The sequence below is a fragment of the Schistocerca nitens genome, chromosome 2, assembly GCF_023898315.1.
Source record: "Schistocerca nitens isolate TAMUIC-IGC-003100 chromosome 2, iqSchNite1.1, whole genome shotgun sequence".
In the NCBI taxonomy this organism is placed as follows: domain Eukaryota; kingdom Metazoa; phylum Arthropoda; class Insecta; order Orthoptera; family Acrididae; genus Schistocerca; species Schistocerca nitens.
Genome location: NC_064615.1, coordinates 382301866 through 382312920, shown reverse-complemented (window position 1 = coordinate 382312920; position 11055 = coordinate 382301866). Strand labels below are relative to the sequence as shown.

Below are 11055 nucleotides of genomic sequence, written 5' to 3'. Positions count from 1 at the left end.
AAACAATCATCATCGCTTTGAATCTTGAATCACCCATTTGAACTTTTTTTGTTGTGAAGTTGGTCCATTCCAGGCCATGGATTGCCGCGTAGTTTCTGAGCTATAAATGAAAAACCAAGATTCATCACATGTTATCACCCTTTCAAAAAATTAGGATCATTTTAATGGCATTCAAAGTGTCAGTACAAACAGTTTCACGAGCTTCTTTTTTCGACCGTGAGAATTTTCGGGACCAGTTTTGCACGCGCTTTTCTATATGTTAAGCTAGTCATGTAAAATTTGCCTTACGTAGTCGTTTTCATTTCTTACAATTTCAGCAAACGATCGAATACTCAACCGACGGTCACATAAAATCAGGTTACCAACTTGTTCGATATTTTCTTCCGTTTTTTATCCTGAAGGGCGCCCCGGGCATAAAACCTGGACTGTGGAGCAACGGGGGAAAATAGTTTGGGACGGATGAGTCTTATTTCAAATTGTTTCCAACTTATGGCCGAGTTTACGTCCAAAGAGTGAAATATGGCGGGGGTTGATTTGGGCAACCATATCTTGATATTCCATGACCCCGTGGTTACTCTGCAAGGTAGTATTACTGGCAAGGATTATTTGACCATTGTGGTTGATGGGGTCCATCCCTTGATACACTGTTTGTTCTCCAATGGCGAGGCTGCGTTCCAAGATGACAGCGTCCCCGTTCACACAGTTCACATCGTCCAGGACTCGTTTTGTGAGCACAGTGATGGATTGTCGCATCTCCCCTGTCCACCAGTCACCACATCTCAGTATTATTGAGCCTTTGTGGTCTACTTTGGAGAGAAGGGTGTGTGATCTCTGTCGACATCAATCATCGTTACCTGAACTTGCCTCCATTTTTTCAGGAAAGATGATAAAAAAATTGCCTTGAAAGCCACACAGTGGCCACGTCCATTTTGAGACGACTGGAAGCCGTTTTGAATGCCAGTGTGTTACTAAATCGTTTTAGCCACTGAAATATGTTGTGTTATGGAGCCCCTTACGGACGTGGTGCCAACGAGGGGAAGAGAGCCAGTGTGTACTCCGTGTCCATACCGGGTGGAGTCATTCCAGACGTGGAACGAGTCCTCCCGGATCCCATGAAGTGCACAGGGTGCAGCCAACTACAGGTGGTGGCTCATGTCTGAACCAATGATGTGTATCGCTTTGAATCGGAAGAGATTCTCTCTGGTATCGAGCGGCTATCTGAAGTGGTAAACGCTGCCAGTCTTGCTTGCGAGATGATAGAAAGGCTTACCACTTGCAGCGAAGTCGACTGGACCGATTGCGGGCCTCTGGTACACAGCCGGGTGGAGAGTTTGAATCAGAGGCTCAGACGGTTCTGCGACCGTGTAGCCTGTAGACTCCTCCACTTGAGCCATAGGATGGTGAGGTTTCGGGTTTGGCTGTTTTTTTAGGCTAGAGAGCCTCGGGGAAACAGAGAAAAGGCTTCAGTTTCAAAGAGTCCAGATCAAACACAGGAAGAACGTAGATCTAGAACCACCTGTATAACAGTTGTAAACTGTCGTAGCTGTGTTGGGAAACTACCAGAGCCGAAAGTTGGCTAAAGCTGTATATAAGTTCAGCCGAAGTTTTTGAAAAGGACCTAATGGTATTCAGAAAGAGTAGGATAATACAGTTGACAGTGGCGTGTTTGTTGCTGTCGAAAACAGTTTATATCTTGTAGCGAAATTGAAATAGATAATTCCTGTGAGTTGATATGGGTAGTGGTCATTCTTGCCAACCCGAATAAAATAATATTTGGATCCTTTTACCGACTTTCCAACTCAGGTGGTACAATTGTTGAAAGAAACCTACAAACACGTACCCGACTCATACAATTATAGTTCGTGGTGCGTTCAATTTACCCTCCATTTGTTGGCGAAATTACGTGTTCACATCTGGAGGCACGCATAAAACCTCATCCGAAATAGTGCTAAACGCAATTATTTCGAACAGTTAGTTTATGAGCTCACTGGAATAGTAAACAGTTGTAAAACGCATTTGATCTCTTAGCAACAAATAATCATGAGATAATGACGAGCATCAAAACGGATACAAGGATTAATGAACACAGAATTGTTGTAGTGAGACAGAATACTGTAACTCAAAAATCCACCAAAAATAAACGAAAAGTGTTTCCATTCAAAAAAAAAATGTAAAAAATAAAATAAAATAAAAATAAAAATTCACCTGACACCTTCTTGAGAGACAATTTCCAGTCCTTCCAAATTAACAATGTAAGTGTAGACCAGATGTTGCCTGAATTCAAAGAAATGGTATCCACAGCAATTGAGAGATTTATACCAAATAAATTAACAAACGACGGAGCTGATTCCCCATGGTACACAAAATAGGTCACAACACAGTTGTAGAAACAAAAAAAAAGCATGTCACATTTTAAGTAATGCAAAACTCCCAAGACTGCCGATATTTTACAGAAACTCGAAATATAGCGCGGATTTCAATGCGAGATGCTTATAACAGGTTCCACAGCGAAACTTTGTCTCGAAACCTGGTTCAAAATCCAAAGAGATTCTGATCGTATATAAAGTATGCTAGCGGCAAGACATAATCAGTGCCTTCTCTGAGCGATAGCAATGGAAATACTACCGATGACAGTGCTGCTAAGAGTTACTAAGAACAGCCTTCCGAAATTCCTTCACCAAAGAAAACGAAGTATATTTTCCAGGATTAGAATCAACAACAGCTGCCAACATGAGTAACTTAGATGTAGATATCCTCGGAGTAGTAAAGCAACTTAAATCACTTGCTAAAAGCAAGTCTTCCAGTCCAGACTGTATACCAGTCAGGTTCTTTCAAAGTATGCTGACACAGTAGCTCCATACTTAAAAATCATACAAAATCGTTCGCTCAACGAAAGATCCGTACCCAAAGACTGGAAAGTTGCATAGGTCACGCCAATATTCAAGAAAGACAAGGGGAGTAAACCACTAAATTACAGGCCCGTATGATTAACGTTGGTATGCAGCAGGATTTTGGAATGTATACCGTGTTCGAACATTACGAAGTACCTCGAAGAGAACGGTCTATTGACACACAGTCAACATGGATTTAGAAAACATCGTTTTTGTGAAACACAACTAGCTCTTTACTCTGAGTGCTATCGACAAAGGATTTCAAATTGATTCCGTATTTCTAGATTTCGAGAAGATTTTTGACATCGCACCTCACCAGCGGCTTGTAATCAAATTGCATGCTTATGGAATATCGTCTCAGTTATGTGACTGAATTCGTGATTTCCTGTCAGAGAGGTCACAGTTAGTAGTAGTTGACGAAAAGTCATCGAGTAAAACAGAATTGAGTTCTGACGTTCCCCAAAGTAGTGTTATAGGCCTTGTCTGTATAAACGATGTAGAAGACACTCTGAGCAGCCGTCATAGGTTGTTCGCAGATGATGCTGCCATTTATCGTCTAGTAAAGTCATCAGGAGATCAAAACCAATTGCAAAACGATTTAGATAAGATATCTGTATGGTGCAAATGTGCATTGACTCTAAATAATGAAAAATGTGAGGTCATTCACATGAGTGCTAAATGGAATCCGTTAAACTTCGGTTACACGATAAATCAATCAAATCTAAAGGCCGTAAACTCAACTAAATACTAGGAATTACGATTACGAACAACATAAATTTGGAAGAACACAAAAATTTTTGTGGGAAAGGCGAACCAAAGCCTGCGTTGTATTGGCAAAGAACTTAGAGTATGCGATAGGTCTTTTAAAGAGACTGCCTACACTAAGCTTGTCTGTCCTCTTTTGGAGTACTGTTGCACCGTGTGGGATCCTTAGCACATAAAATTAACGGAGTACATCGATAATATTCGAAGAAGGACAGCACGTTTTGTCTTATCGAGAAATAGGGGAGAGAATGTCACGGACGTGATACATGACACATGATTTTTGATTGAAATTTCGTGAGATGATCCTGCCGCAACGATAAAAGCATTTGGAGGATATCATCAAAACAAAGGCGCTTCTCATTGCTGCGGGATTTCTCAGGAAATTTCAATCAGAAACATTCTCCTTCTAATGAGAAAACATTTTGTTGACACCACCTACACGGAGAGAGAGAATCATCATAATAAAATAAGGGAAATCAGAGCTCGCACTGAAAACTATAGGTGTTCGTTTTTTCCGCGTGCTGTTCGAGACTGGAATAACAGGAAATTACCGTGGAGGTGATTCAGTGAAACCTCTGCCAGGCACTTACGTATGAATTGCAGAGTAACCATGTAGATGTACATGTGACTTGGTGTTTCCGTGGTTTTGTCCATCACTTGCATGTTCTCCGTTACCTGAGATGTGGGGATGAATATGTCATTTTGCATCACCTGCAACTGATTTGTATTAACAGATTGACGATCTGTCGAGATGTAGTTAGTTCTGTATGTTCCAATCGCAGCGCGAAAACTTCTGTCGCTATCGAAGCACCTTATTTCGATTGTGTTTTGTTATCACACACCAGTAGCAGTTTACTGTGTCTCCAGAGGAACTGAATCACTGTACTTTGCCGTAGCAGGGTCAAATATCAATAACCCATTTTGTGTCACCTAAAACAACAGAAAACAAAACATGATAGATACAAATTATCGTTTCCGTGGTTTTTACCATTAACGTGTTAAACCCCGATGTATGTGACGTTTTTGATAGACATATCTGTCTATCACGACGATCCACTTCTCATCAATATACATGTGAGAAGGCTTTGAAGAACGTATAAGATGCTGATATTTAATTCATCCACAGCACGCTTAATGACGGTGGTATCCTGATATTGCCGCGGTTGATGGCGCCTTGTCACGGATTGCGCGGCCCCACCCCGTTGGAGGTTCCAGTCAGCCCTCGGGCATGGGTGTGTGTGCTGTCCTTAGTGTAACTTAGTCAGATTAAGTTAGATTAAGGCACAGTACCCAGTTCACGAGCGGAGAAAATCTCCAACCCGGCCGGGAATAGAACCCGGGCCCGCTGCATGGGAGGCAAGCACGTAACCACTCAGCTAAGTAGGCGGACATTTATTTTGATAAAAGCATGCATATCGGCTGATGATGAGTATGTAACGGTTCTTTTATGAATAAAGTAAATAAAAATCAAATTGTGAGTAGTGGCTGCTCTTCGCTGAAAACATTCTTTACCAGAAAACAGCCACGGTTCTCAAATAATGTCATTACTTCATAAAAAAGTATTGACTCCTGTACGAATATAAATTTCACTGTCAGCTTATTCAGTCCTAAAATCGTACTGTCGCTAGATGGACGTTAAGAATTAACACGTATACAGCAAACATCTAATGATAGTCTTGGAAGTGAATAATCATAAATGAAAGAGAAATGACTGTTGAAGCATAAGCATTAAATATGTGTGTTGAATACCGCTGTGTCATAACTAGTGACTATGCGGCCCTCCATTCTTCATCGAATGACAGTGATGTGGAACTGCAGCCAGCATTACAGATCATCTCTACCGGAACATATTTATTTTACTCCTACATGACATCTTGCCAGTATCAGTTGCAGAGAGAACAATGGTAAATTAGAATGAAGAAATTCTGGTACCTGGAACGCTGCGACTATGGCTGCAAGAAACCGTGTATTACAAATATAACTTTTAATCTTTAGAGGGAAGTTGTCATATACATTTAAGTTCACCAAATCATGATACTAAAGACAAGAAATTTAACACGAAAAGAAGTATTCTGTTTGAACATAAGGATATTCATGTTTTACCGAATTATGTTCAACTTCATCTCAATATTTCCTTCATTTACCTCGTTTTTTAAGGAGTATTCCATCATAGTTGTATTCGATAGGAGCAGTCTGACAGAGTGGTTGACGGACATATACCAGGTCCTGAAAATTTTTTCAGTGAAAAGAGAAAGATGTAACATGACGTACCCAATAAAGTATTATTACCGAGTATGTCCTTGTTTGCTGTTGGAAAGGAAATAGTAAAACGAATAAAGACATCAGGATTATGTAGTGAAATGGATTTATTGTTGCATTTTATATACAGAGTGCAGCATTTATAATGTTGAATCGTGTTTGTAGAGCGGCAGTGACAGCATGACGAGCGGAGTCTGTTAGATGAGAGGAAGTGACTTAGTGGATGAGGGCCTTGCCGTAGGCGAGGGCGGGGGCAGCGTAGGCGGCCCTAGCGATGGGGGCGGCGTAGCCGTAGCCCAGACCGGCTCCGTAGGCCAGAGCGGGGGCGGCGTAGGCAGCCCTGGCGATGGGAGCGGCGTAAGCAGCCCTGGCAATGGGGGCGGCGTAGGCAGCCCTAGCGATGGGGGCGGCGTAGGCTACGGGGGCGGCGACGCGGGCAACGGCGGGGGCGGCGACGGCCACGGGGGCGGGGGCGACGGGGTGAGCACCGGCCTCCTTGTGCACGACGGCGTTGAAGCCGTTCACGGGGTCGGCGGTGTAGTCGACGGTGCGGATGGAACCGTCGGGCTCGGCCACGCTGTAGCTGCCCTGGACGACGTCTCCGTCACGAGACTCGTGCTGGCTCTTGGAGTCACCGGTGAGGGCGTCCTGCACGCTGTATCCGTAGCTGTACTGGGGGTGAGGATCGTACTCGGCAGCGACGGCGGCGGGGGCGGCAGCGGCGACGGCCACGGGGGCGGCCCTCAGGGCCGGGGCGGCGACGGCGACGGGGGCCGCACGGAGGGCGGGGGCAGCGTAGGCGGCGTAGGCGGGGGCGGCACGGAGGGCGGGAGCAGCGTAGGCGGCGTAGGCGGGGGCGGCGGCATAGGCAGGAGCGGCGTAGGCGGGGGCGGCGTACGCACGCGCTGCCAGAGGTGCGCCTGGGGCGTAGACTGCGGGAGCTCCCAGGTAGCCGGCGCGGGCTACCGCCAGGGCGGCGACGAAGACGATGAGCTGCAAAACACGGACAACCGCTGTTCCAGTACAGAAGGCTACAGGTAGATAGCTACGTTCAACGTCCGTCCTTCTCTGTATCTGACGCTACTGTATCTGTACCGTTAGAGCTGAAAACTTACCAACATATTATTACAATAAAAATAGTAGTGCTCTAGAATGACAGTCTAGCTACTCTACTCGGCACTTTCCGCATGAACAGTGAAAGAGATAAATTTTTCTTCATAAGATACTTTCAATGGTAAACTGAAACTCATTAAACCGGCGAATGGACTCTCGGCGCCCAGCTCATACGACACCTCTGTTCTGTACCTCGAAAGGAGGAAGGCGTGGGCACTCACCTTGCAGGCCATGCTGTGTACTGCTGCTGCTGCTGTGGGTGAGCTGCGCTGAGTGTGCCCTCCGAGTCGGCGGCGGCGTCTTTTATAGGGGCGCGACCTCGCAGTCAGACCGGCCGCAGCCTGCTCGCCAACCCGCCCCGGCTTGACCACTTGGCGCAACCCACCGGCTACGGGGCAACTGGATCTGCGAGCGGTCTCCGGTGTCCCGCCCACTGCGGCAGCGGCGGGCCCCGTCTCAGAGGGGCGCGGCTGCCGGGCACCACGCTTTGGGTCCGCCGCCGCCGGCGAAGGACGCTCGTAACTCAAGTCCAAAAACGAGCGGCGGAGTCGTGTGGCTACCTGACACCAGTGACCTAATCTGGACCGCTGCCTTGTCCAAATAGCCCTCAGGTGGTAAAGAACGCGTACGTCGCCGTTGGAGTAATTTCAAGTATGTAGTCTCCTCTTCCTCTTCCTCTTCTAGGCAAAAGACTGTGGAAATTCGTAGAGGAGTACCTGATTCTCTTTCGAATCCGGTGTGTGCGTTTTAATATGTGTGTAGTAGTAAATGTTTCGTTTTCGCGATTACCGTCAAAGCCACAGCGTCGAGGAAAACAAGAATAGTACAGGAACACCAAAGGGCAGTAGTCGACAAACTTCTAATGTTTACTGACAGATAAACGATTCGCTTTCAAAACTTCTTAAACATTGCATTATCGTAAACGGACACGTCTGGACGAATTGAAACGACTCTTCTAAAGCTAACGACAATGGTGATTTGAGTGTTAGGATTTCATCGGACACCTAAAGAACAACGATCGTCTCACTCGCATTGACGAAAACAGGAATTTGAATTTACATGCCAAAGGAAGTTCATAAGTATTACTCTACAGTTTTTTTCTCAAGGATGCAAAAAGGGACATTACGAGGCAGTCATGACGAGAATGACAGCGTAACGAGACGATGATTCCCCTTGCAAGTGGATTTTCTTTCTTTATTTATTTTATTTACTAAAACAAGTCTGTAGAGCACTTGTCTATGAAAGGCAAAGGTCGCAGTTTCGTCTCAAGGATCCGCACGCAGTTTTCACCTGCCAGGATGCTTCAAATCAGCGTATAATCCGCTACAGAGAAAACTCATTCTGCAAGACGTAAGTTCCCAGACACACGATATACCGACAAGTCTCAACTGAGCTGTTTCATCTATAATGGATACCGGGACCTATCGGTATTACGGGCAACGACCGCACAGACATGCTGGCGAAAATGGTCTAGCACATTCCTCCCGTCGAGATACCCCCACGAAACAGACTTTTTCACAGCACATTCACTAACCAAGAGAAACCAGGACTGATCATAATAGTGGACTCTAACATCAAAGGCATGTGTTATTGGGCGATTCAGAAATAGATTGCGCATCAGCGTTGATCTCTCAACTCGGCGCTGACGAGATAAGAAATTATAATTTCTGTGAGGCTAAGAGCAGGTCGCATGAAGACATGTCTGTTAAATTTAATACCCTCTCCAAAACGTCTTCGTGGCCGCCTGAAGAGGACATAGGAGACAAAATTACCAGAATATGAAATTCAATCATCCAAGACCAACTACACGGTCATTATTGTAAAAGTTAAAGATTAGTTTTCTTTTAGAGTATCTCTTAGTTTGCCAAATGTATTCGACATTTCATCCGTCTTTATACATTAAACGTTTGGCTTTTATTGTAAAGGTGAAGTCAGACTAACGTACATTTTATACTAATTGTCTCACATAAGTGTTCACTTATTTTTATATAATGATATGAGTTACTTTTATGTAATAAATTTATGTTTTATACTTTGCAATGAAGTCATAAAAACGTATTGTTTGTGTTATTATGTACCATAACTTATTTTAATGAGAACGATGTGGTGTAGTAGTCAAGACAGTGTACTTGCTTTCGGGGGAAGTGTGGCTGAGACGCCTTCGGGCGAGCTTGAGTCATTTAACACGAACACAGCGATGTTTCCATTGAAAAGGCCACCGCTGATGTAAAGCACCATCTCTGTTCAGTTACAGCTTCTTCTCTAAGCAGAAAAATGATTGTTCCTTTTTTTCTCAAACTGAACTACACTCCTGGAAATGGAAAAAAGAACACATTGACACCGGTGTGTCAGACCCACCATACTTGCTCCGGACACTGCGAGAGGGCTGTACAAGCAATGATCACACGCACGGCACAGCGGACACACCAGGAACCGCGGTGTTGGCCGTCGAATGGCGCTAGCTGCGCAGCATTTGTGCACCGCCGCCGTCAGTGTCAGCCAGTTTGCCGTGGCATACGGAGCTCCATCGCAGTCTTTAACACTGGTAGCATGCCGCGACAGCGTGGACGTGAACCGTATGTGCAGTTGACGGACTTTGAGCGAGGGCGTATAGTGGGCATGCGGGAGGCCGGGTGGACGTACCGTCGAATTGCTCAACACGTGGGGCGTGAGGTCTCCACAGTACATCGATGTTGTCGCCAGTGGTCGGCGGAAGGTGCACGTGCCCGTCGACCTGGGACCGGACCGCAGCGACGCACGGATGCACGCCAAGACCGTAGGATCCTACGCAGTGCCGTAGGGGACCGCACCGCCACTTCCCAGCAAATTAGGGACACTGTTGCTCCTGGGGTATCGGCGAGGACCATTCGCAACCGTCTCCATGAAGCTGGGCTACGGTCCCGCACACCGTTAGGCCGTCTTCCGCTCACGCCCCAACATCGTGCAGCCCGCCTCCAGTGGTGTCGCGACAGGCGTGAATGGAGGGACGAATGGAGACGTGTCGTCTTCAGCGATGAGAGTCGCTTCTGCCTTGGTGCCAATGATGGTCGTATGCGTGTTTGGCGCCGTGCAGGTGAGCGCCACAATCAGGACTGCATACGACCGAGGCACACAGGGCCAACACCCGGCATCATGGTGTGGGGAGCGATCTCCTACACTGGCCGTACACCACTGGTGATCGTCGAGGGGACACTGAATAGTGCACGGTACATCCAAACCGTCATCGAACCCATCGTTCTACCATTCCTAGACCGGCAAGGGAACTTGCTGTTCCAACAGGACAATGCACGTCCGCATGTATCCCGTGCCACCCAACGTGCTCTAGAAGGTGTAAGTCAACTACCCTGGCCAGCAAGATCTCCGGATCTGTCCCCCATTGAGCATGTTTGAGACTGGATGAAGCGTCGTCTCACGCGGTCTGCACGTCCAGCACGAACGCTGGTCCAACTGAGGCGCCAGGTGGAAATGGCATGGCAAGCCGTTCCACAGGACTACATCCAGCATCTCTACGATCGTCTCCATGGGAGAATAGCAGCCTGCATTGCTGCGATAGGTGGATATACACTGTACTAGTGCCGACATTGTGCATGCTCTGTTGCCTGTGTCTATGGGCCTGTGGTTCTGTCAGTGTGATCATGTGATGTATCTGACCCCAGGAATATGTCAATAAAGTTTCCCCTTCCTGGGAGAATGAATTCACGGTGTTCTTATTTCAATTTCCAGGAGTGTATATCCGACAGACCACAGCAAATATTTCAGCTACCAGCTTGCAATATAATTCTACTGAATTCTTCGTTTTCTTGTAATTCAAAGACAGACTTAAAACATTCGAATTATACCACACGTTCGATTTCTATAGAGTCCGTCTCCGGTAGCTGAACGGTCAGCGTGACAGAGTGTCAGTCGTCTGGGCCCGGGTTCAATTCCAGGTTGGGTCGGGTTGTGCTGTCCTCATCATCATCCTATCATCCTCATGGACTGCAGGTCGCCGAAATGGCGTGAAATTGAAAAACCGGCACCCGGCGAA

At 46.3% G+C, this 11055-nt stretch overlaps 1 protein-coding gene across 1 annotated transcript; it reads right to left on the bottom strand.

The window, feature by feature from the left end:
* Positions 1 to 6004: 6004 nt before the first annotated feature.
* Positions 6005 to 7327, bottom strand: LOC126236231 (cuticle protein 21-like). Its single transcript, XM_049945364.1, has 2 exons — positions 7250 to 7327; positions 6005 to 6908 (listed from the first exon to the last, which is right to left on the bottom strand). Exons 1-2 carry the CDS (start codon positions 7259 to 7261, stop codon positions 6132 to 6134), a joined length of 789 nt encoding a protein of 262 aa, XP_049801321.1. The 5' UTR covers positions 7262 to 7327; the 3' UTR covers positions 6005 to 6131.
* Between the last annotated feature and the right edge of the window lie 3728 nt (positions 7328 to 11055).